Genomic DNA, 26448 nt, shown 5'->3' with positions numbered 1-26448 from the left:
TTGCTCCGCGAGCGTTCACACGCGCGCCCTACATCCGCGCCGAGCGTTGAGCAAGAGAGATTCCCAGCGCTGTCGATGTCCCAGGAACACGGGCGGAACGGAGGACAGGGCATTCCGTCCTGCATCGTACGTTTATAGAAGTACTTGGAGAGCCAGCTACGCCCTGGCGAACCACTGTGTTTCCAGAGTTGCTGCTACAACGCGCCACTCGACCATCCATGCTCGTTGCGAGCATCATCCGCTGGGAAGAGCTTTACTCTGAAATACACCTTGACCCTGGCTCAATCCCCCGTGATTCTTATGTGCTCTCTTTCCGTATTGGGGGATCTGTCTCCGCCCAATCGAACAATTGGGTCAATGCGCGGCCAGGCAGCTCTGAAAGTAAGTCTTCAAACTGGACAAAAGAAAAGCAGATGGTCGTTATTCTTGCTGTTCAATAGAATTTTATTCGTGACTTCAAATTCTGTCTCGCTAATACTCGCATCCAATTCGCTGTCGCTTATGCTCCGTTTCCTACTGTTCCGCCTTTTACTTTAACTCCTTACCATATGAAATTCGCCCTGTAACCTCTTTCGCATCCTTCAAGCATGCAGTGACACTATTTTTTGCTAATCAGCATTAACAATTAATTATTAACTTTTACTTTTGTCATTTTCCAACTACACGCATATGATGTTAGTTCTTACTTTTGATTATGTTATTTGGCCGGCTGCATTTACTTTTCGTGTACTCTATTGTGTTAGTTTTAGTTTTAAGTAGCTTTAAATGGTAAGGTTAATAACAGCTGACAGCTGTACCTCGCCTTTTGCACTCCTCTAGTTTTATATGTGCTATTCAAATCTAACTATTCTTTTTCTTTTTCCTCTTTCTCTTTCTCGCTTTTTTATATGTTTTCTATCGTAAAGTCTACTGTGCAATAAAGAAAGAATTATTAATTTCATTAGCCCCTTTCAACCCCCGAGGGTCGAGCAGCTTTTCGCTAAATGGAATGAACACACTGTTTACACTATTCCATATCCAAGAAATTCCGCATCAATATTGGATGTTTGTAAAACATTTTATAACTGATTGAAGACTACTTTTTCCCGTAAAAATGTGGAAAGAAAATTGATTAGTGTGTAACTTGCACAGTTTTTGTTCAAATTCATCGGCAAATTTCCACACTGTAGATATTTCTGTATAAAATAATCACCTCAAAACATTTTGCTTTCAGATGATTGGTTGGCCTGAATCGACGTATACCACCTGCAGCGGCGTGCCGTACAGGTCTATCTTCAACGATTAATAACTTCGACAATTTTATACATTCCGACGATTTTTTTTGTTGCAAATACTCGCAAACATGCCCACAATAAATTGTCAAAATCACGACTATAAAGATTGCTTGCTATCAAAGTAATTTAGCGTCAAAGAAACTAACGACTTTACGTATCCAATAGTCCACTACCCCCTTAAGCGCACGCTAAGACGGATGAACGCCCCCTGCGTTACACCCACTCTCATTATGGAATAATTCTACTAACAACAATTCCTCGAAACAATTAGCCCGTGCAATTTATGCAAACATTGTGTGTCGCAGGCTCTAAACAGGCAACATCCCCATTGGCAGCAGGAAAATGGGGATCCACGCGTGGCGCTCTGATCTGGAACGTATACAGAGAAGATTATCGAGTTTCCCATTCGGCGGCTAGGCCTTCTGGGACGCGACACGTGGAAGGTTGCGCCGCTCGAATCACAGCGAATTCAGCGAGTGGGGCTTCTTAAGGATTCCGTCAAGGTACGAATCAAAGGGACGGGCGAAGGGGTGGGAAGAGGGCGAAAGGATTCCATGAAATTGCGCGGGTCATCCCTTTCCCTTACCGTTCGACGCCGCGCTGTCGAGAATCGTAACGAGCAGACACGTGCGCTCGCGGGCTCCGTCTTACTCGCGGCTAAACGCGAATGTTAAATTAACCATGCCGCTTCCGCCGTTCAATATTCATGGAATCGTGCCGCCGTCGGTGATACGCTCGATCGATTCGCGTTTTCGTGCTCCAGCCTTCCCCGCGCTACCGCGATATTAATATAAACGAGATTTCCCTGGAATGAAGATGAAACAACTCCCCCCCACCCCGCCGTAAAGTAGCGCTGCTCGTGAACTCGCGGTGAAAGCGGAGCTCGAAGCGGCGGCAAACTGAATCCAACGTCCCAGAAGAGAAGTGTCTTCAAAGTACAAAGTGTCCAAGAGGTTGCGGAGTCCAGGGAACCGAGGAAGTTTATGATTTCCGTCGTTTGCCGCGTTCAAGTTACCACCTGTTATCCTTTATCTCCCTGCCATCGCCGCAAGCCAAACTCTCGGGGGTGAAGGTGTCCATTTTTCTTCGGAGCGTCAAGCCCGGCGTCGTTCACGCGCCTCGTTCGGCTTTTAATTCCGACAGAACAACGTCGTCGCCTTCGGTGTCCACTCGTAACCAGCAATTGGTAGCAGGAGAGTCTGCGCCGCAGGATAAGGCCGTCGCGTATTTTAGCGAAGCGAAAATTTTAGAAACAATTGTCGACCGAAGTGCATTGACAATCAATTAATTATTATCAATTCCTTCGCTCTCCTTCGCCGCGCAGCGCTTCGCCTAAATGCGCGACGGCCTTAAGAGCCGAGGGAAAGTTTCCTGGCTGCGCCGTATTAAAGGAAAGAATCCTATCGCAAGGAGAGACAATACGAGAGGAATCGATTTGCCTTGATGGGACGGTGGCTCAACGGGCCCGACTCGTCTCGATCCCAGCCGACCAACCCCCTCGCGAGAAGCTCGCATTCTGTTGCAGCCAATCCTCCGCCGTTGCCCTCCTCTTGCACTTTAATCCGGGGAAATTCTGGTAAACGAAGGAAAGAAACTTACCATTGCTCGCGAAACCAAGTCGATCCCGGGTCGCGGGCATGCGAGCAAAGGAGATTCCTACTCGACGAAGGGAAGCTTGAAAAATCGAAGTTTCCCTACTTGCTCGCGACATCTTCCCGCTCGTTACCGCGCAGCGTGCTCCCAGGCGGCAGAAAATCCGTGGGACTTAATTGTAACGTTAAGGCAGATGCTTCTAGGCCGGAGGAAGGAGGAGGAGAATTCATTTCCCGTCGTTAACGCGGGGCTAACGGGCCGGCGTAACCGTAATCAAAGCGATCCGCGCATTGTCCCCCGTAATATCGTCGAAACATTTTGGCACTGTTTCTGAATCAGCGCGATTACAAACGGGGACCCGCGCGCGCGGAACACGATTGTTTAGCAAGCATGGTCCTGATGCGAAGCATCATTAACGCGAGTGTACATACACCGGTTGGCCATTTCGCGAGGCCACGTGCCAGTAAATCAGGGACTCGTGACGCGGAAATGGAGTCACTCTAGATGTTCTTTCGCTCGAGATTTCTGCACGCTAGCCTAGGCAAAAAAATTGAATTATTCCCCGCGTGAAATTGTCGCGGGGCCTACACACTCCGTTTCGCTTCGCGTCCGCGCTTCATCGATGAGGAATGCATCGTTTCACTTGCAAATATCGAAAGAGTCATCGCCATTCCCGACAGAACGGGGAGCACGATTCACTGCGTTCTGGTTGAAGGGTTCATGTTCAGGTTCAGCTGTATCCGTCAGCGGACGAAGTTTGTGTCTGTAGGCAACGCTGTAACCAGGTTCCATGGAAATCCGTGTAAGCCGTCCATTCGCGGAGCAGTCTAAGGTACGTGGCCGTACGGACTAACGACAGAATGACTAACAGAGGGCAGGAATCCTTAATATCCCGTCGTATTTCGTCGGGACGACGTCCAACGTTGGCGTGACGATGCCTTCTGCATCCCGGGGATAATCGATTGGTCGTGCATTCGCCGAAGCCACCTGGCTGGGACGCGTCGCGCGAGTTTATTGTTGGATACAGCCTCGACTCGCATGAATATTTCAATAGGGTAGGTCCGGCCGGATAAATGGATAGTTACCGAGCTTTATTTTCGTTGGCCGCGCTTGGACACGGTAATTCGGCGTGATCCAGCAGAGGGAAGGGAATTAGCGCCCTCGTCGCTGGGTCTTGGGGGCTATAAAGGTGGAATGAGGGTGGGAAAGCTGTGATCCTTCGTGTACGGTCGCGCAAGGGGACTCGAATTTTCATGGTGTCTTCGTTTCGAGGGTCTACGTCAGCCCTAAGTCCATTGTCTCTTCGCACCACCGAAAATAGGTCCGCTGCACCCTCTGCTCGAGGTCGTTTCGTTTCAGTAACGCAGGTTGTGTCCGCCTAACGCGATATGAGAAGAAGAGAAGTGGAGCACATTGATTTTAGTAGCTGTTCCTCCGACGAATGATTTTATGCCGCGTTCGGTTTTATTGGCTGGGGTTGCTCGCCCTACGCGTGAAACCGAAGCAGTTCTTCGACCCTTCGTATGAATTCCCTGGACGCGGAAGACACTTGACCCGACACCTCCGCGATACCAGTCGTAAAGGAGATTTACAACGCTGTTATTTTGGAAATGATACTGCTGGGTTGCAGGTCCGGTGTGTTAACAGTTGCGTCAATCTCCAGCTGTGGTCCTCCATAGATTACCCAATAGTGACGCAATATAACTGAGCACACCTTTTTTCATCGAATATCAATCGCACGCCTATCCGCATGGCCTTTAAAGCTGATTGAAACCAGCTCGGGATATCAGATCCCCAAAAAATTGAAGCGATCTGGAAATCAGAGATCCGGAACAGTTCCCTTGCTCCTATTTGGCGACCGAGCAGTGATTGGCCCGCGTTACTCCGCAATCGGGAGTCCCGGATCGTTAGTTTCATCACGTTGCATGGAAACTGCTTTCCCCCCGGCTCCTGTCAACTTTCTATCGCGTCGCAGGAGTAGAAGAAGACCGTGATTGAAACGCATCAGCCGGCGCGAGGCGTAGACGTTCCTCGATCGGCAGACGTCCAAGCGAGGCAGCATCAAAAGAGTTCAGGGCGTCCATTCGAAGACGTGCTGAGTCATTCTCGCGCTGTGCAATTCTGCTGCAGCTACGGCGGGCCGATGCACCGTCGCCGGCAGGAAACAATTAGAGGATCGTTAAAACTAAACGATTCGTTAACGATCGTCGGGCGTTAATAGCGAGGGAAGGATCGATACGATTTTAGAGCCTGGCAATCGTGCCTCGCGAGGGACATCCTCGGCGCTCCTCCATTGTCGCTCCAAGGAGACTGCGAACTCGTTACCTCGTTCTTTGTTCCCCGCTTTACAGCCGTCCGCAGCGAGGGTAATTCTTTTTTTAATAATCCTCGCGGCGGAATAGCGCCAGAAACGTTTACGGGCTCGCGAACGCGCTGCGATTAACCGTGTAAATCGTGGGAGCGGTAATTAGGCCCGATCTTTACGAGCCTCGGATCTCGAGCAATCGATGAAACCGCCGGAAGCGGACGCGAGCGGGGGGCTTCCACCCTCGCATATACATGGCGCAGCTTGAGCTTACGATCGCGGAGACGGAATCGTAAACTCCGACCTCGTAAATCTACGCAGGAAGACGACTGTTCGTGACGAATATGATTACGTACTCCCCCGCCGTTGACACCTACGTCAGCCCCCTAACCTCGTTCAGCCTCACGCGATACAATCGTGATTTATAGATCGCAGGGAGAGAGGGTATAGGTGTGGTTGGAGTCACGCGTCGGTGAGACCTTTAATCTCGGGAGCGTTCCCTCGTGCTCCTCCTCTTCGCAGGGCGCATCAGCATCGATCGTAAAGACCTTGATGGCTAGTGCTGGACGAATCGAGCTTTCGGCGAGTCGTAAAAGTGGCCCGTCGTTTCCCTTGTCAATTACCGGCCGTTACGTATGTGTCCTTATCGCGACGGGAACAGACGTCTCGTTTTGGTGTCTCCGTTCATGATACTAAGTACCATTTCGGCTGATGCTTTATGGGCCTCACCTATCAGTCCCTCTAGCCTTGCGCTCTGCGCGCTGACAGAATTCAAATAAAATCGAATAGGACGAGGGGGGATAAGCCTCGGGATTTATTCTTTAACGAAACAGAAGCCCCTGGACGGAATGGCGGACGAAAATCTTCCGTTAAGCGAATTACGTTCTCGGCGTCGCTTAATAATGCAGCTGCCGGCCGCTGGCAGCACAGGTAGATCCTGGAGGGGCCGCGCTTCCACGGTAATGACGATGCAGCAACGTGGGACACTATTGTTTCCAGCCGTGAAAACGTAACACGAAATTAAGCTGAATACAATTACGCCGTAATGAATGGCCGTAATAGCCCAATTGTGTCACATTCTCAGGAATACGCAAGAGTGTGCGGATCGCGCGGTAAGCCAAGAATTGCTCGCTAGCTAGCCCGCTACCCGCCATAATTCATGAGGCGACAACTTCTAATTACGCCATCACAATACATCATCGTGACAAATTAGTAATCAAGAGTCGGATCCGCTTTGACGGGGCCCGGCTGATTTCGGAGTCCAGCTTTGCTGGATGGCTAATTAACGGTGGCCCGCGAAATTGCCAGGCACGCTGGCCGATCGAGCTCGCGAACCGGGCCAGCCACTTTCCTCCTCGACTTTCCGCGTCGCCTTGCTGGAAATAAATTTCCTCGAACGCCTCTACCGCGGAAGGAGCACGGGTTACGGCGTCACCTTTGGAAATGGGGGAATTTTAGGGGCGTTCATTGTTCCGCGGTTGTGACGTTTCCGTTTCAGTTATCCAGAAAGTTTCCCAGGCGTTCGTATTCAAGGAGGGGCACGGCGGAGAAACGAATGCCGCTGTAATTTCGCGAGATCTTGAAAGGCTGTCCCGAAGCGTCGCCCATGGATATACCTTCATTTTCCAGCGGAGAAAAATTTCGTTGGCTGTTCAAGCGACCACTCTCCACGGGAATTTCTTTCCCAGTCGCGCTGCAGAGGCACTGGTGACGTCACCGCCAGCAGAATTTCATCTGGAAAACGCAAAGAATTTCCGGGCGATCGATTAACAAACTTCTGACCGAGGTCGATCTAGAGCTCCGCGGAAACTTGCCTTCTGCTTTGCCGAACATGCCCCTGCATGTGTCACGAGTCGTGGGGGCCTTTCACGAAAGTTTGACGCGAAGATGACGGAATAATCGAGGATAGTTTAAACATGGGGGAACAACGTCGCGTGCTCGAGCAAGAAACCTGAAGACATTCGGAAATTTGTCGCTCTGATGCCGGCGAATCAGAAAGCAATAATCACAGCTATGCGTTCGACTTACGATAATGTTTCGCGGGGTAAAACGCGGCCGGTATAAATTTAAAAATGACGAGGCCAAATGCGCGGAACGTCCCCTTGTTCGTGTGCAGTAATTACTTTCTAAGTATAGCTAAGTAGTACAGATTCGAGGCGCGGCTATAATTTGCTAGCGACGGGGCTGCTTCCACCAGTCGTCGAATTTCAAAGTTTGAATTGCAGCCAGCCCGATTGAACATCGATTACGGAGAATTTATTCCCGTGGCGGAGACACCTACTTCCACTCCGACCGTCTAGAGGACATCTTCGAGAATCGATGCTTCCCTTTTGTACATCTTCGTTAAAGTTTATGCAAATCGCAAACTGCGTCAGGGAGGCAGAATCGTTTCTTTGGGCAGCCACTGGACGCTTGAATATCGATGTGGATTGTCGGTGTACTCGTACAACGGCGCGGCATGTTACAAGAGGGGGTGCAAGCTCGATCGAGCTTTCCAGTAGATTAAAAATTTGCGGCCCGATTTCTAGGAAACCACCGCTGACCAGCCAGCTCTTTCATCACTGTTCAGGTGATTAAGTAAAGTATCGCCGCTGTGTTCGTTCAATTGAATCGAATGAAACGATTGAAGTAGCTGCGCTGCAGCCTGCACCAGTAATCAAAATTCCTTTTCAAAGCCCCTTCAATTCATTCAAAATGAACGTGATTCTCTGACGATTTGAGAAATATATACGAGCCCGAAAGTGTTCTCTTGTTACTTCTCGGGATCATGAAGCGAATAATCTAATGAATTTTATCGATTGTATCTACCAATGAATCGAATAGCGTTCAAGGAGCCCCTATCGAAATACTATTTCTCTATCAGAATGGGAGTGAATTCTTTCTTTTGCATCCACAGCCAATTTAAATAAAATAAAAACTACAACCTCAAGTGAATTAAAACGATTTTGAAAATTGAGCCTGTGTACCTAAGTAAATGTGTAAACTTTTAGTATGCAACAAATCAATAAAATATCGATGGTGCATTTATAAAAATTAGATATGTTAAAAATTACTCAACTTGCCCCAGTTCTCCCCTACTTACTTGAAGATCTTAATCACAATTTTTGTCCAAACCTATCCGTTTCCTTCTTCGAGGAAAGAAGTTTAGAAAGTCAGCTCTTACAGCGGCAAACACGGCGTTGTAACAGAGTAAAGGATTGAACACTGGGAAAAACAGGGCTGATCAAATAAACGGAAGGCAACTATGAATTACCGGTGCGCGCAAAAATGGATTGATTCATTAAACCGTGTAACTTTAGATTTTGCACGCCCCGAGCGAATCCAGGAAAGGTTTCCGAGGAATCGCGATTCGTCGGATAGTCGGGCCGACGCGAATCGGGATTAAATAACGTCCCAGAACGGCGGGTGTACTTTTGATAGAAGAAAGTGTCACGTAATGCGCTGGGTGAACATTTCCCTATAAAAGCCACTTCGAATGTGCTCTGCTCCGTCAGTAACGAAGTTAGGGGAGTGTGTTAAAGACGTATGACTTCCACGAATACTAATGGAATCCAAGGTACGAAGTAAAATAGAAGTGCTGCTGTCGAAGATTTTATACGAGACATGCGCCGAAGGGTTCTCATATAAAACACGCAGAATATGAGACTTTTGCTGAAATCTCGAGGCACACGTGATTCGCTTGATTCTGGACTGGATTGTCTACCAACGTTAAGTGATTACTAATCATTCTAGGCCCTGCATCTGATTTTGCTGACCTCGTCAGTATTCGCGGTGGCGAGCACTACGTTTACACATGGTAGTGATGCCACGGGAGATAAAGCAGCGAGAGCAATTTGGAGGGATAAAGGCAGCGACGATAATGGAGATTACAAATTTAATACGGGATATCCAACCGCGTATGGCATCGAGGAACAACGCGGCGGAGATGGCCACACGCGTGGGACGTATAAAGATGGTAACGAGTGCACCAGCGCTGATGTTTAGAAAACCAAAAGCATAAAAAATACTAGAAAAATTGGAAGATGTGGGAGGCCTCGATAGTTGATTAATTAACGTATTTCATCGCCAAGCACAGAATATGGTTCAAGCACCATCAAAGCGGAATTTCTCCGAGGATCCTTTGAACACGGTTTAACAATTATTTTCAGGAGCGTCCATTATCGACACGCACGGCAACTCGGGTAAATTGAGCCAAGGGAACAGTAATCACCATCAAGGCGCCAAAGATGCCACCGGCAATTCCGATGGTTACAATCAAAACTACAAGCACGGTTACCGTCACAGTCACGGGTATGGTCGTCACCGTCATCGTTCCAATGGCAAGGGTGAAAACGGAGCCGGGGATGGTTACCAAGGATATCATCGTTTTCGACACGAGCACGACCACGACGGAAGAAACGACGGTGGTGACCGTGGCTGTGGTCATGCTGGCTGCAAGTACGGCAGTTATACGTACAATGACGGATTCGAGTTCCATTACGGGAACAGTGGGAAGGGGCATGACGGACGCAATTATAACGGAGACAACAGCCACCATGGTGGGTACAACGGTGGCTATGAGCAGAACGACGAGCACAGACTTGGTCATCGCGGTAATGAGGGTGTTGATGACCACGGGCCCGATTATCATTACGGATACGCCCAAAGTGATGATAATTACGACAAAGATTATCCCAGTTTCGCGAGTGACCATCATTATCGCCACCGTGAACAAGATTACGATCAGCTGGACCATCGTCACGGGCTTGTTCATCGGGATCATTAAAGTAACTGCAGTGTACAATTGACCTCGTTACGAAACGCATTGTTTAACCAGCCCTCATGACGTATCCGATACCATGTTATGAAATGTGTACACGTAATATTGTTGAAATTAATTGGAGAGGAAATGAATGGCAACAACGAAAGGTAACAAAGTTACGAACTGTATGCCTAGGATGTTCTTGCGACCATTATGTGACATTTTAATTAACCGTGATAGCTTGTACGTTATAGGAAATAAAGGAATGGTGGTTCCACGTGGATTTCGCGTTCATTATATTCCACTTCCAGCGTGTACTATTATAAGAGAACACTGAAAACGTACCTATCGATCGGAGCACTGTGGGAGCCCCGGGTTGTCGTTGCACGCCAAAAAATGAGGATATTTCTCGAACATCTTATTTCGGGCAGCGGTCCCTTCGTTAAAGAATTCTTAACGGTGGATGGAATTTCTTGAAAAATGGAGGTCTGCGATAACATTTGGAGACAGCGGGGATCGAAAGGGGATATAACGATGCAGAATCGCATTGTTCGCAGCTGGCACACTGAGACACAGCCCAGCGATGAATATATTTCTACGCTGAATTGACAAGCGTGGCTGCGCATGACGCGGATGAAAAGAATTGAAGGGTTAGCAAGATTACAGAAGCACCGAGGGATGGATAATCAAAGATTGATGCCGACGCTTTCCGCGATTCGTCCAATATCAGTCAGACTGGATGATTGATCGGGACATCGAAACCTTTCACGAATAGACCGTCGAGAAATCCACAGGGTTATTACGTTACGGGAAGAAAGAATGAAGAGAGCAACGTGCACCTGAACGTTCCCTTCTCGTCCACGTTTCCTCGTTGTTCTTTCGATCGAGTAAATAGAGAGAGAAAAAAAAAAAGAGAATTGAATAAGTACTTTTTAGCCGCACTCGATCGATAGACTCACTTATTGGTCATTTCCGCGACAAAAACCGCTTCGGAGGCAGATAACGAAACCGAAACGCAGCTGCACCGGTGCATTAAACCGGGCGCGTTGATTAATTAAAACGTCGGCCACGGATAATCGATTTCGCGGGGGGGGGGAGGGTGGGGAGGGGGCACGCCGGCAAACATATTCCGCGATAATTAAAATCGAGCTGATAAAGCGAGCGTTTATAAACGCCCTTCTTTTCCCAGCCCGCGACAGTGGCTGTTTATTCAACGATAATCTAGAAATAATATTGCCACGGGGATGGTAGGCGGATTTAATTGCACGCGAGACTATTTTTCGACTGGGGGGGCCTCGATTACAGAACACTGTAACGAATTAATGATCCGCCGGACATGAAGTTAGCTTCTCGGTCACCGCTGTATCGCGGCAGGCTAGTCCAGCCTATTTCAACATTAATTAGACTCTGAATCTCATCATAGAGGGCCACGGATGGGTTGCCACGTGCTGCAGATGCGATTTTACCCCGAATTGATTACTTTTCCTTCCCGCGTTGTTATAATTCGATGAAAGTCGATAATTAATGGCCGAGCGGCACCGCCCGTCAATCGACGGACACTTTGTGTCTGTTAAAATACTCGTCCATGACTAAGGGCAAGCAAATGTTGTCTCAGGACGATATTACGGCAAGTGTATGGACAGCTTGCCCTTGGAATGGCAAGACGGAGACGCTAGATTTATCCACGAAGGGCCCGAAGGAAATCAATTACGGCGGAGGGTCCGAGGAAGAGAAGCAGACGGTGGCGGTCTTAAGATTTAATCAGAATCCCTCGACCTCTCGCCGGGATCGATCTTCCGGTCAGCTTTCGGTCAGCTCTATCCTTCGAAAAGTGTCGAGCACCCTTCGGCCCGGCGGCTGATTGCGCCGGTGTCATTAAGTCGCATTCGCTGGGTCGTCACCGTTCGGAAGTTTAATTAAACAGGACGCTCCGCGAGACCCCCCCGGGCGATGCATCGCGCGGATCCGCGCGTAAGAGGCCCGATAACACGGGGATCCAGCGAGCGTTGCAACTTGGCTGTAAATTGTGCTGCTACGTGACTGGTTCGGCCATAATTCCAACGGTTCGCGTGTACGTCGCTATTCATTTATAACGGATGCCTGTTAATCCGCTCTGGGAGATATATATATATATATATATATACACAGACGGCGTTGCGATGAAAATAATCGCTCGACGTAACGGGGAGGGTATTTTTTTGATCGATGCCCCTGTAACACCGGAAGGAACGAAGGAAGATCGTTATCCGTCGGACCGTTACGACGATTGCCCGAGGGTAGCGTCCCTGGCGAATCGTTTTCGACGTCGCGTGGGGTGGAAGTGATATTCGTACGAGATTACCGACCCTGATATCTCCGTGGAAATTAATTGTAGTCGCAGCTCGCGGCGTCAGGCTCGTGATCTTGAAGGTTCATGGAATATGCAAGTGCCCGATGGATCTTAGGGGACCCTCGTCTCTCGTGAACTCACTCTATCCTATCCTCGTGCCACTATAGAACAATTAACGAACCATAGTTCGTGGTCCGCTTTTAATCAGCAGCCAGCTAAATACAGAATCGTCGCAACCTCCCCTCTGATGTAACCTATAACCTACTCGATATAATCGCACACCTGGCCGAGTGCTCGCGCATTGCTAACTCACTGGAATCAGGATTAGCTTGGTTAATACGGATGTTTATTACTGCCGGTTTGGTTGCGCCGCACAGTAAAGATTCCAATACCTGGTCGCGTGTACACGATAGTCCACAGGTGACGTGCTCGAAGCGCTTTCATGTTGCGCCCTATAGAATTACAAAGGCTTTGATCCCTGACTTCGACAAAGTGCTTACCGTTACCCGCTGGGATTACCTCAAGTGCTAAGTCGGGCCACAAATAACCGGCGGCAGGGCGGGCGCGCAATATGTCCGTGAGATATGTCCCGCTATTTAGCCGAAATTTACCGATAAATCTTGCCCACCGATAACGATCGCGCCGGCGACCAGTTTTAACGAGTGTGGCTCGTTAAATTAATGCCACCGGGAGGACGGGGGCGGAAGAAAGCGTTACCTTGCCCGTTTAATCAACGTCCGGGCCAGGACCGTAATGAGAAATTGTTAATAAAGGATTTGTAACTGTCCACTCTGGGTCTACCCCTAGGTAGAAATCTGATTGCCGAGAGAGCAGTTGATTAGAAAGCGACACGTAGCGGACCTAATGAAGGATTTAATGACTAGGTATTCCCATTGATCCCGAAGCTGGTAAAGGAAGGAGAGCCTTCACCTTCGGCCATCGAAAATTATACATCGAACGGAGGGTAGCTCGCCCTCCTGGCGAAAGCGTAATGGCGAATCCACGTGACACGTGTCCCCCAGCTGTTACCGTCGCCCCAGGATTAGTTAGGCGCCGACAAATTGACATACGTGTGTTTGCCTCGCCACGAAACGTGTGTACGACATCGTCCGGTAACGAGAAACTCGATTGTGCTCGATCAACAGGTCTTTAAGATCGCGGCGGCCCGTGGAGAAAGTGTCGCGCATGGCCAGGCAACCGTGACGAGTGCAAGTAAATTGGGATCTTGAACTTTGATTTACACGTGCCCACGTGCCCACGCTGTCGGCATGCTAAAGCGTTAATATCCGATCGTGACGCGACGTATTTACATCGGCTGGCGACGCTATCTGCATCTGAATCAGGGATTATCGTTAGTCCAGCAGGGAACGGACGGGGAAGCATTGCCCGGACGCAGAGGATGAAGATTCTTCCCAGAAAATCTGACCTTTTCTAGGATATCGATCCGATCACCAAGATTCAAGTTCATCCAAACGCACATGGCATTGTCTTTTGTAACCGTCATCGTCCGATCTCCTTTGCGATTGTTCTCCAGGTCAGTAAATTTGTTTACCGCTTCAGAGCGATGCGAAGTCAGGTTCATTCACGGGAATCTACACAAAGGGAAGCTCTTTCACGATCCGAATCAGCCGTGTGTCGATTCAGCTTCGGAGTCCCTTTTAATTAACCTAGCATCGGACGATACCAGCTTCATTGGCAATTCCTTTCACCGTAATTGGTGGTTGTTTATTAAGCCCGAGCACATTGGAACAATACCTGATCCAGCTTTTCGTGAGATGCGTCGGTAATTAAGTAGCTGGGAATGAAGATTGATCGCCTGCACGCTCAGCCTCATTAGGACCTTGCCGCTTTTGCATAGCTCGCTCTTTTGGAGCCATGTCTCTGTCACGTGTTTGCGATGGCCTGCGATCAGAGACGCTGCAGATCAATGGACCTTGCTGACCGAAGAGTAGACGCTGCATGTGCCGTTTTCAAAGTAGCGTGCTTAGAATATCGAAGCCTTAATTCCTCTATAGCGAGGATGGTCTCAGCTCTTGATGCTTCAACTACCAGATGCTTCAGTTGAATCTTGCATTTGTACTGCAAGGCGGAGAATAACGAGTTGAAAGTGGCAAAGGGAACACTGGTTATCCAACGGAGAGCAACTGCGAACTTGGCTCCGCTTTTCGCGAAAGCGAGCCATCTCGAAACGCACGGAGAACCAGACCAACCGGATCGCGGTTGCCTTCGAAATCGAGGATGGTTGGCAGATCCCGGCCACTTTCGTATTTTAATAACAGCAGGATGCAAATGAGACGGTATGCAGGGCCATTGGCTGTTAACGCCCGGGCACTTTTAACATTTCATTGCATTTCCGTTTCTGATACGGCTGAACGCGACCGCAATAACGCGAAAAGAATGGCCGAAATTGCGTTTCCTTATCGTCTCCCGTTAAGCATTCCGGCTAACTATTCCGGAGGAACATCCTGGCGTAACGGCCAGCGAAAAATGGCTCGCTGAAATTCCCGTCTGTCTGTGGAACGTCGCGTAGGATGGCCGCTTGTAAGAGCAAGTGTTTCGACTAAATGAGAAATTTCACGGGGAATTTTAATTGAGTCGGCCGACAGGACGAGAGCAACGGGCGGTGAGCGCCGCTTTAACCTGGATCACCTTCATTCCGTGCCATTGTTCTGTCGTTTCATCGGGGCTAAAAACCGGCACGGATGACAGAGACTCGGGCAACACGGTTTCACGCACCTCTCGGGAACTTTTCTTTCATTAATCGCACAAAAGCCTCGCGCTCTGTATCAAGCGCGATATCTCTGCCATGCGCTATCCGAGATTATTATTTTAAACTCCACTGAATTTATTCGCGGAGCAACTTAGATCAGTGCTGAAGCTCAGATGCCGCGTAATTCCGAACCGATTCGGATTCGAGAGGGAAGCAATTCTCAGGAAGCTTTTGAAATTGATAAGCATTGTCCGCGCGTCATGAACGCCTGAGGAGGCAGCAGCGCAGCGCGCCGTTGGCGAGCGAATAAATCCACTGTGTCTGGTTGTTCGCGATGCACGCAATTCTTGTCCGGAGGCTCATAAATCACGAGCAACGACTCGGGCGCGATTCGTAATATCGAGGCTGCGAGGAGCTCGGGGCAATGAAACGGCGAGCTGTCACCGGACCACCGCTGCAACCAGGAGATTCGTTCGCCTCTGTCTTCGCGTATTCGTTTAATCGCGAAACGGCCGACAATACCGCTTGCCACGCGTCATCGACTTGACCCAGATCCACTGTCTGCCGCAATTTGCACTCGATGCACGAGGCTGGAAGAAGAGGCGTCAAAGGAATCCGCGGTGTCACCGTTTCTTCCACCTTCCGCGTTCATTACGATTTGTTTGCGCCTGATGGCCAGGGATATCGAGAATGGGACATCTGGGCTCGATCGGTGCAAATAGGCGCTCAAAAATCATTTCAATTGGATCAGTGGACTCATCACGGGGTCTGTTTGAAATTCGTCATATGATTCCCCCATACAAGATGACACAGCTGTCTTAGATATCCCCGCAAAACGTTATTCTATCACGTTTTGATTTTATTTCTAGGTTGAAAAACAGGCTCTGACTGAACCTCGACTTTGCTTTTGTCTTTGTTTTCCTTCTTCTCTTGCTTATATACTTGTGTTGTTCAACAAAGACGATTAATAATATTAATAATAATAATAATTTCATTTTTCACGTTCTTCCTTTGTTTCTTTGTAAGCTTGTATAGATCGGCTGGAAATTCCAATATAGCGCGAGCATTTATTCCAAGTACGTACATTAAAGGATCTACTATGGTTTTGTTTCTTTGGAAGCTTTTTGCGCGCAATTCGGATGAACTTTGTTCCGTGAAATGCAATTTTCACGCCTTTGTATCGAGTGTATAATATTAATCAATAGTTAATTTAGCGCATAAAATAACGTTGAGCGCGTTTGGGAGCACGAACAATGACGTGCTCCATTAAAAAAAATTAAAACCATTCGGGGGAGAAATTTGAAATGACTACAAATTCTCCAGCTATATAAAATGTACCAAGCATGTGCAGAAGAAGGTCCGAAACTTCAGCCACTTCTCTCGCAGCCACCGTATGCGCGTCGAGATCTGTGATGAAAATCCTTCATCGTTATCAAACGCTCGTCCAGTCATCTCTCGTCAAAGGTCCTGACTGGATGCGAAGCATCTGAAACCAGCCGACGAGAGTTCGTCGAAACGAGTTTCATTCTTTAAAGGAAACTCAGTCCGTTCTAGTTCCCCAGTTCCACGGATCCTCTTCAAATAATGCTCTTCGCATTAGCATTACCAGTTCCCCGTATCGAGACGATACAACTGTTCGCGGCAAAGGATTAATTCTGAGCGGAGACAGGTGTTGTACTTGGTCGCCCGAAGATGAAGTGCCTCTGCCTTGAACCGCGGGAATAATTTACGGTACATAGAGCAAATGCACGTACACAGTGAACGGTGTTTACGTACACGCGGGGAACAATCGATCGTTTGATGCAGAAACGTCGTCTGCGTTCACGTCGGCTCTCTAATTGAATATATTTATATTCGTCGAGGGGGCATCCCTGTGTCCCGCGTTCCCTCGAAAGCTCTGGAAACCCGCGGCGCTTTGAAAGCCGCGCGCCGACTGAGCCGTTCGCGAGAGGGAATTCAATTAGGAAACGTGCGCCGTGGCGACCGCGTGGCTCTCTTTATACGCGCCCGGTGGCTTTTAATTGGACCGAATATTATTTATCGCGGATCGGTCGCGTCAGCTGCCAGAAGCCTGACGGCAGATTATTCTCGCGTCATAAAGCGATACGTAGACGCGAGGAGCATTCGCTGGGGGGGTTGATTTTTTACCGCGAGCGAGCGCAACCGCCGACGGTGGATTTCTTTTCGAATCGCCGGCCAACTTCCGGTTGGCTCTGCCTCGTGAAAGCAGCGTCTTTTATGCACTCCACCCAGAGGAGCGAGTCGCGCTCTCTGCATCAGCCGTTTGGCATCCCCGCCAGCGAACTCTGCCACGAGGGAATGAACGAGGAATAATACGAATCATCCCCGATTTTCTTCCAATTAAATAAATACGCGCAGCGAGGTCGAGTGGGTAACACGAGAATTTTCTTCCCGAAACAACAATGTCGACGAGGAAGGAAAGGGCTTTTATGGGACGACAATTCGAGGGAATTGGAAAGGAGATACAAGGGAGGGGATGAAACTTGACCATCCAAGTTGGAAAGGTCGAGCAGCAGTAACTGGGCGGAGCAAGACGCCTCGAATATAACCCGTTACCTTTCTGATCAACCGTTCCCTTTTCGATGGAGCCGGTGTTTTCTTATTTCCCCGATGCATCAAAGGGGCTTCTGTAAATATCAACCGTTGGGCGTGCAGCTCCTAACCCTTGACTATCGCCTCTCATTCCCCTCCCGTTTCCTCCCCCGTTTTCCGGTCTATCTGTTAGACGCGGCGCTTGCGACGCCAGGAAATCAGGTCTTTTGATCTCTGATTTCAAACGTGTCAGTCGAAGAAGCTTGGTCGAATTATACTTTCACCGGGCAGCCCCGAACACTTCGCCGTTCGAGAGCCCAGCAGCTTCGAATTGATGAACAAACTGGCACTGATTGGTCAACACGAGTCTTCGAATACTTGGGGATCAGCACGGATTGCCGGGGATTTAGCGGGCTAACCCGTGAACTGGGATCTCGGGGAGAAGCAACCTGCATTGTTCAAAGGGAAAAAGGACAATCGGATAATCAGCATTCCACGCCCAGGTATCCGAGACTCGTACAAACAGGCCAGTAAAGGAATTAAGCTAAACTATTAAACGAACGAGGCATCCAGTTGCTCTTTTCGCGGGGAAAAAGGCCGTGGGAGATCGGGGCGTTTAAACTAGATCCGAATCGATTCGGCTCAAACGTTAGCTCCGCGGGGATTAAGATTCCGAATAAATCCTGGCTCGAAGCGAGTAAGCGGATTATTCGACCAGGGTGTCGTCCAGCGACGTCGGGCTTCCCGAGGAGGAAGAAGGAAGCCGTTCAGCGGCGCCTCTTCAGCAGCTAAGAAGTAAGAAGCCACATTGCCCGAGATTGGTCGATAACTTTCCATGGTGACCCTGTGGATTGCTTCTGCATGGTCAAAGTCGCCGTTACTTCGACAACTCGTCCACGCTGCACGGCTCTGCTGCAGCCTGCGGGGATTGCAGTGGTCGCGCGACGAAAATCGGCACCACCGCAGGCAAGATACTCGTCGTGAAAGGTCGCGGAGCGGAGAGAGGGTTACGTTTGACCACGTCCGAGCGAAATTCATCACTGTGCACGCGCGTGTGCGGGCACACGTACCCGTGGACCGACGTAACTGGCAGATTCACGTGTGTTTACGAGCGGACGTGCATTCAGAATGCGCCTTGCGCCGGTATAAAAGCCTAGGAAACACGCTGGAAAGTCGCAGTACTCGCTTGGACGCCTTAAATACCGTAATGGGAGAGATGAGATTGAAGGTAGAGTGTGGGGACGCGAGGGTGTAGCGGCGTCGAGGGGGTGGAACGGCCGAGAGAAACGGGGATAAAGGGAGGGGGCGCGAAATCGAGTGGGAAGAGGCAGAGAACGAAGAGAAAGTGCTCGTTAAGGAAAGGTTTACTTTTTCTGGAAAGTTAGAGGGAACGGAGGAGCCTGGAAAGCGGGGGTGGAAGGCACCGCTGCAAGGCGGTTTAATCGATAGTAATTCGCAAAAATATAATTAGCTCTGGGAGATGAGCGCGTTCGCCTTATCTGCGTCTATGGACCTGGTTAAAGTGCCCGCGTGCAAGCTGGAGGGGAGCAAATAATTCCGAGGGGGTTGAAGACGACAAAATCTCGCGTAGCACGGTTTAGAGTTTTAGAGGACCCACTCCGCCGCGAATGGCACGCGGCCGCTTGTTTATTTCTAGCGTGCTGTGTAATTAAAATCCTGCGGAATTCCTTTTTTCATCGTTGCTCGTTTGCAGTACGGTCAACGTTTCGTTACAGCGACGGAAGTTGAGCGAAAAGTAATCGATCAATTACTAGACCCACAGACTCGCCGAGAACCGCCCAACGAACGGGCCGCCGATAAAATGGTATTGGATAACTTCGGCTTCCGTTACTCCGCACTCTTTTTTTTTTTTAATATTCCCGTCGATATTTTCTGGTCTATCGTTTTCAAATAATTGGCCGCGACACGGGCGAGCGGGATGGAACACGCGTAAAAGAACGAGGAGAATCGAATTTCGATCCGTGACGAAACGCGAAACTTTTATTGGCCGGTGTATCGACGAGCCGACACTGTTTTCAAGTCGGAAACCAACGTCTGCGCCACCCCCGGCGGGCGTAATTAAAACTGGATCGTCTGAAACTGGCGTTTCGTCTCTCCTTTCTCTCCCGCCTCTCTCTCTCTCTCTCTTTGCCCCTGTTTCTCCAGCACGCGAGATTCAATTTGCCGGTATACACGCGCAGCGTGCATTCAATTGCATTCGTTTCATCCTGATCCACGGTTGTGCAATTATTATTAAGGGAGCACGTTGTTCGTTTTCGATGATATCGAATCCCCCAGTAACTGTTAGGCAGGATTAGCTTTTTCGCCAGTGGCGTTCGCTATTATATCGCATATCTCATTTGCAGATTATTCCGCGACAGCGTCAAATAACCACTAATTAGTTCAGCCTCTAGATCGATTCAGGTAGCTGAAAATAGCCACATCTTCTTGACCAAAAGCCGAACCGCTATAGAGCTTCGATCGAGCCCAGGCCAAGTAGGTTGCAAATGGGACATTCCATGCGAACTCGGGCAGATTTCGGAGTAAGTTTTCGTAGATTGCTGAAATTTGAATATGTTGTAGTCTTTAGTGATATTTAAACGTACCTCAAAGGATTTTCCACAATTTTGAAAAATGTCGATTTTACAGCTGTTTGAAATGAAGTCCTACCTTTTTTCTTAAAACTTCAATGTCTTCTCTGTAAGCACCGTAAAGCTCATCTCCATCCGTCTACTACTTCCATAGCTATAATGTATTGAAACTAAGTTAGCACTTAACTTCAAACAGCTGTAAAATCGACATTTTCAAAATTTTGAAATATCCTTCGAGGCACGTTTAAATATCACTAAAGACTACAACGTATTCAAATTTCAGAAATCTATAAAAAAACTTATTCCGAAATCTGTCCGAGTTCGCATGGAATGTCCCAAATGCTCAGTTGCCAGCATGGAAGCCACGGTATCCCGTCTTTTCAAGCGTTAGCCTGGCCACAGAGATCATCGATTACTTTCCCTCCCAGCAATTATTCACCTTCGCCGATCGGACGCCCCATCGATCGGCCGAAACGTACAGCTTCACAATCCTCGGGGAAGTCGGTCCATTAAACGTCACCTGCCATCGATAACCGGGGGGCAAATCCTTCAAAGACGGCTGCCGGGGCTGCTGGCAGGGTAAGACGTCGGGGTAGCACGGGTATTCTGAAAGGTGACTTTTTGTGCCACAGGTCGCCATCGCCTTGACCATCGCGTTGGCCCTCGGCCATCGATCACGCGCCGGCCTGGTGTCCCTGGGCAGAGAAGCTTTTCACGGGCAGCAAGCCTCGCTGGAGGAGGATTACCACCGGCAGCAGCAAGCCTCGCTGGAGGAAGGTTACCAGGGGCAACAGCAAGCCTCGCTGGAGGAAGCTTTCCAGGGGCAACAGCACGCCTCGCTGGCCAGCTCGTACGTGCAGTTCCACGGGCCAGTCGAGGGGCCCGAGTTCGAGGTGAAAGTGGCGCAGGCGGCGCATCTGGGCGACACTAACCATTTGCACGGGCAAGAGCAGCGGGGGCACGAGTACGCGGTGGACTACGTGGCGCATCCCAAGTACGAGTTCTCGTACGGCGTGCAGGACCATCACACGGGCGATTTCCACGACCAGAAGGAGACCAGAGACGGTGAGTGGAGGAAAGGAGGACGCCTCGGTGCACACGTCGCGCGAACAGAAACTTTTACGCGTGGTCGGGCTCCTTTGAGAGCAATGGGTCGCTTTTACGAATTTCGCCGAGCAAACATGCACCGGGAAACTCGATGCACTTCCCGGAGCCGCGGGAGAAATTCTCTTAGACGCGTAGGGTGAATATCCAACGGGAAGACAAAAGGTGACGGGCAAACGCGGCGAGGGACTTTAATATTCGGACAGTGTGCACTTTCGCGTCGCGAGCGGCATACGTGTACATACTTCGAGTATGCGGACGCTGAGAATGAGAGCTTCTCTGACGGCCCGGATAGCTTAATTGGCAGAAGCATTGATGGATCCCGACGCTCCGTATTTAGCCTTCCATTGCGTGCGAGCGGTAGATCTTGTTAAACGGAAACGTTCGTTCCTCCATTTCGCGCCACTTGCTGTTTGAGTATTGAAATTGCTCGTTGCGAATAAGGGGGGCGCTCGCGATTTCTCGTGCAGCCACTTGCTTTTCTATCAGCGGAGTTATTTGCAGCGCGGTTATGATAATAGCCACTCCAGTCGGGGCTCCTCCGACGTTCAATTACGTCTCGTTACCGGGCTGGGAATTGCTTCTCGCGGCTTCTATTCGTCCACCGAGTCGTTCGTTGCCCGCAGGAAGCATCGTGTCTGGCCAGTACAGCGTGAAGGAGCCAGGTGGCAGCGTTCGGGTGGTCAGATACCACGCGGACAAGGACGGATTTCATGCTGTGGTGCACACTTCCGGGCAGAACGACCACTCTTCCGGGGCCTACGGCGGTCAAGGCCGGGGACAGGTTCACGTTCAGCAGGCTGCGGCGCAACAGGAGCAAGGCTTGCACGATTACGCAGCGTCTTATGCCCCGGACGAGGAATACTAACCATCTCCGATCGTCTCGCCTGTTTCTCTGTACCTGGACACCATTTGCTCGAGCTTACTATTCCTCGTAGGTTCACGGGTCTCGTATACCAAAGGCTTGCACCACTATATCACCGGCGAACGGCGTGTGCATTGTAAATATAGGTCACCCTTTTGAATAAACTACCATCGTCGATGTAGCCCGGCTGTTTATCTCGCGGAATGGCTTTCGATGGCACCGATCTGCATCGGGGTAGTAATTCCAAGTACCTCTGCTCCGTGTTTGCCTACGGTTCGCGCGACATCCAACCTTGAATGCCGAGCGTAATGGTGTATCGCTGCGCGGAGAGTGACTCTCCCGTGGAGAATCGTGGATGGATAGAGCGCAGCGCAGGAATTGCTCTGAATCTGACGGAAAGGGGCGACGATCGTCGGCGAAACGAAACCCTGGCACGGCCACACGCGTCGTTAAGGCGCGGACTCGTCTCTGATCAATTCGATACCGACGGAGGGCGTCGTTATCGCGCGTGGATGGAGACAAAAGGGGAACGGCGGGAGAAACGGGACGAGGGGTGGTGGCAGCGGTGAAAACGAATAACAGGAGGCAGGAAGGGTTGAAAGGGAGGCTCGTCCACGCGCGCTAACAATGCCTCGAATGCATGCCGATAGACGGAACAGGGAGTGGAATGGAAGCGAAAGGAACAGGGTGGCGACGGGAAAGACTGGTAAGAGGCCAGGGGCGGTTTCACATTTGCGTTACGTCATTAAACCGGTAACGATCCGATTGGGTTCAATCATCGAGCTAAATCGCTGGCTCTCTGTTGACTCTTGAGTGTTTGGAGAACAATCGACAGGTGCATTCGAAACGTACGTAGAAGCTGCATTGTTTCCTTTCATCGACGGAGACATCGCTCCTACACTATCGCGCCCTTCGAATTCAATCGCTCGCGTTCACAGAGATCTATATCCGAGGCCACCAGGCTATCTTCACTTTCTCCTAAGTAATTCTAAACTCGGTCAAGGGGCTGCATTTTTCCACCAGCTTTCCTATAATTACTTATATACTTTTTAAACGAGAATACTCGCTTAAATGAATAAAATTCTCCGGACCGTGAAAACTCACGCTGACCCCGGTGGAAACAGCGCACCAAGGGGTTTCGGAAAGTTTCAACTTCTCTTCAAGTTTCTAATATTCCAGCATGAATTACGGTCTCCAGTGACGAGCCGGTTGGGCGTTATTAAGCGATAAAAGAAGCTACAGTGTTCGGGACAGTAAAAAGTTCGATCCTGGTCAGGTCAGAAGTTTCAATTATGAAACGAGATTAACTTCGCCAACTTTCCGGCAAAATCAACGAAACAGGAAGATCCCCCCGTCACCATTTCCGCCCCCGGGAATATGTGGCCGAGGTTTTGCTCTCAAATAGCCGCGGATCCTCGTCGAATACATTTTCTGGTCGAAAATCTCGATGATCGCGGCGCGATGGGTTCTTGCGCGCACAGTTCCCGCACAGCTGGAACGCGGGGACCCTCGATAGCCTTGTATGATCTTTCGAGGGACGAGGTAATTCCAGGCAAAACGACGGCGAGTTCTATCGCGGCGCGGTTCATTATCCCGTGGCCATTGTTCCCAATAAAATGTGCGACCAGGTTAATCGATAATCGGGTTCATATTTACCGAGCTCCAATTAGTCACAGCCCCGTGGCTCGTCGACGCTGAAGCGCTCGGGAAAAACGGCCCCGCGAAAACAGTATGGACCATCTTAAATTTACATTCGCAAATGGGATTACGCACGGCGACAATGGCGCGCGCGGGCTATCCTGGCGACAACGATGTACGTCAATAGCTAACGTAAATATTCCCAGAGGCAAAACACGAGCGGTGTTTCCGTAATAAATTCGACGATGCGCCGCCGCGCTCGCCCTGTTTAATCGGAGAGGAATGTGGGTCAGCGTTGCGTTCAAATCGCGCGCATGACCGCAAAAATTTGACAGAATATATTATTCATAACTATTCGTCGAGCCGGCCCGCGTGGCCGGGCGCCGGCGTTAATAATCGGCGGAGAAAAAAAAAAAAACGCGTCGAAAACGACACAGTTCCGGGCTCGTGTAATCCCGCGGCGGGCGCGGCGCGGAAATAATTGATAAGAAGGGCGTATCTCGTTACGAATAATGATCACTCTCGACGGCCAGTGGTATCCATCGCTTGGACACGAACGAGTACGTACGTACTCTATAGCTCGTTACAATTACGCGCTTTTGGAGGATTTCGTTCGAGCATTTCGAGCGGGAGCCCCGGTGCATACGTGTAGTGTCATCGAGTAATGAAGTTCTGATGAATGTTTGGCTACGCCAAGCAACCAATTATCGTCCGCCCTATTTATGCTCAGTACCCATATTCCGAGAAATCCTGTGAGGGATAAGCTATCGGAAATACCGGAATATTCCCCTCGAAGAGGGACAAAATGATGGAGTACCACAGGATGAATTATTATCAAGAGGGTACAGAACTATTGAAATCTCGAAAAATCGATTTTCTTATTACTATTAGTTCCGAAAGTGCCATCATTGGTGAACATTTACAACTAAGGTTCGTGAGGAAATTCGAATAATTTCAGAAATTATAGCGCTGAACGTAACTGGGTGCACCGCCGAGTTTATCTCGAAACTACATTTTTAAACACCGTACATCATAACTTTTGAACGAATGAACATTTTCGCTTGAAATTTTAACTTGAGCTGTAGAATTACTTTCTGTGTAGCATGGAAATTCCGCATCCACGTTGGATGTGTGCAAATTTTTTTATAAACGATTAAGGACGATTTTCTTCCGCAGAAATGCGGGGAAAAATTGATTCGTGTGCACCTCGAAATGTGCGAAACGTATAAAAAAGTCGCCTTATCTTTGGTTAAACGTGAACGAGAGATAGGCAAAGACGGGAAGCCCCGAGCGGAAGAGGCAGCGAGCAGGTAGCTACCGTTCGTATCCATTGAGTCGATTGTCGGCAGTCGAGTGGAACGGGCCTGGTGTGACTATTTCGGTGCTGTAATCATAATGAATCAGGCTGCAAATGGACAGTGCGGCGGGAACGCGAGCGGATAATCAATAGGTTTGCCATTGGACGCACGGAAGGGTCGAACAGGCGTATTTCAATCGGCGAGAAACGCTAGGAAGCCACTGGCCGCGGCAATTTTGCGTTTCGCCTAGCTTGTGTGCCCCTCCGCATCCAACGACACTGCTAATCCGTTAACGGCTAATGCGGTCGACACCGTGACCAAATGACATTCCCAGTCTCCACAGGTACCTGCGTTACGAGGAAAAAGTGCTTTTACTTGTTGTAACAATCTGGCCCTGCTTCGTTTAACGCGATATCGCGGCTGCCGCCATTAACGGCGATTACTTTCGATACGCATGGCTTCGTGGCCGTTTACACGGTGGCCAGTGATGGACAAATTCAGCGTTCACGACGCGATTCCTTCGGTCGCGGCAGGCCGCAGAAATAACGTGTTAATCCCACTGCTATCGGTAGACCAGTTAGACAGCGCTTCGCAGTTCGTAGGAAAGTCCCCGCCACCCGGTTGTTTGCACCGTTGATATTAAATCGGGGCTCGTACGAGCTCGACTCGCGTGTTCGTCGCAAGTACTTGGCAAAAAACGCGCCCCGAATGCGAGGGGTGACTGTAGTTTACAGCTCGTAGAGTGGAGTTTGGTTGGAGCTTGGAGTAATGGTCGTGGGCCAGTTTAATATGTAAACAGCAAGAAAAATACTCTAATTTGTCGAGGGGGAGCTATAGCTGCGATATTTTTTAAATTTCCATTCGCCACCGCCGCGCGCACTAAAAATTTCTCACTGTGAATGACAAGAGTATCGAAAGGAACCTTGTTAGCGTAAACAGCCCCACTGTTCCCCTATTAAAAATTGAAGTGCGCCGAGTAACGAAGCGACTTGCAGTCGTAACCAGAGGGAAAGCAAGAACAAACACGGCAAGAAAGCGTCGGCGGGCTTTCTTCTGTGCATCAAAAGAAAAGTAATGATGAAAGTTGCCCGGTGTCACGAGGTAGCGCTGAAAAGAACGCACTGAGAATAATCGTGACTTTCTCTCGCGTCGGAGGAGATACCGAATGTCAATGGATTACGAACGTCGGACGTTGAAAGCGTGCCCTTCTTCCCCCACCCGTCCCACGAGGGCAATAACGTCGCGAATCTTTCAAGGCCCGACTGCCAAGCTCGCGATAATAAATCGCGAAGTGATCTCAGGATACGATTCGAACATAGTCGAGCGGGATATTTGCCTGAATTTTAAATCAACCACGAATATCAGGACAGACCTGAGATTACCGTTTTTAAGAGTCATTAAACCCTTGCAAGATTCTGTGGCACCGTAAACACGACAGGGGACTGGC

At 49.6% G+C, this 26448-nt stretch overlaps 2 protein-coding genes across 2 annotated transcripts; both read left to right on the top strand.

The window, feature by feature from the left end:
* Nucleotides 1–8661: 8661 nt before the first annotated feature.
* Nucleotides 8662–10176, top strand: LOC143376473 (uncharacterized). Its single transcript, XM_076826878.1, has 3 exons — nucleotides 8662–8728; nucleotides 8905–9127; nucleotides 9321–10176. The coding sequence occupies exons 1-3, from the start codon at nucleotides 8717–8719 to the stop codon at nucleotides 9935–9937; spliced, it is 852 nt and encodes a 283-aa protein (XP_076682993.1). The 5' UTR covers nucleotides 8662–8716; the 3' UTR covers nucleotides 9938–10176.
* An 8500-nt stretch (nucleotides 10177–18676) lies between these two features.
* On the top strand, nucleotides 18677–24496 carry LOC143376728 (uncharacterized). Its single transcript, XM_076827367.1, has 3 exons — nucleotides 18677–18733; nucleotides 20729–21161; nucleotides 21827–24496. The coding sequence occupies exons 1-3, from the start codon at nucleotides 18713–18715 to the stop codon at nucleotides 22066–22068; spliced, it is 696 nt and encodes a 231-aa protein (XP_076683482.1). The 5' UTR covers nucleotides 18677–18712; the 3' UTR covers nucleotides 22069–24496.
* The last annotated feature ends 1952 nt before the right edge of the window (nucleotides 24497–26448 follow it).

The sequence above is a fragment of the Andrena cerasifolii genome, chromosome 14, assembly GCF_050908995.1.
Source record: "Andrena cerasifolii isolate SP2316 chromosome 14, iyAndCera1_principal, whole genome shotgun sequence".
Taxonomy (NCBI): Eukaryota; Metazoa; Arthropoda; class Insecta; order Hymenoptera; family Andrenidae; genus Andrena; species Andrena cerasifolii.
This window is presented reverse-complemented; position numbering and strand designations above follow the sequence as displayed.

Excerpts from the sequence above, each read along its gene's own strand:
- LOC143376473 (XM_076826878.1), top strand. Across the intron at positions 9,128-9,320 it reads GCGTGGGACGTATAAAGATG|GAGCGTCCATTATCGACACG; the intron begins GTAACGAGTGCA and ends AATTATTTTCAG.
- LOC143376728 (XM_076827367.1), top strand. The coding sequence starts at position 18,713 with ATGGGAGAGATGAGATTGAAG. Across the intron at positions 18,734-20,728 it reads TGGGAGAGATGAGATTGAAG|GTCGCCATCGCCTTGACCAT; the intron begins GTAGAGTGTGGG and ends TTTGTGCCACAG. Across the intron at positions 21,162-21,826 it reads CCAGAAGGAGACCAGAGACG|GAAGCATCGTGTCTGGCCAG; the intron begins GTGAGTGGAGGA and ends CGTTGCCCGCAG.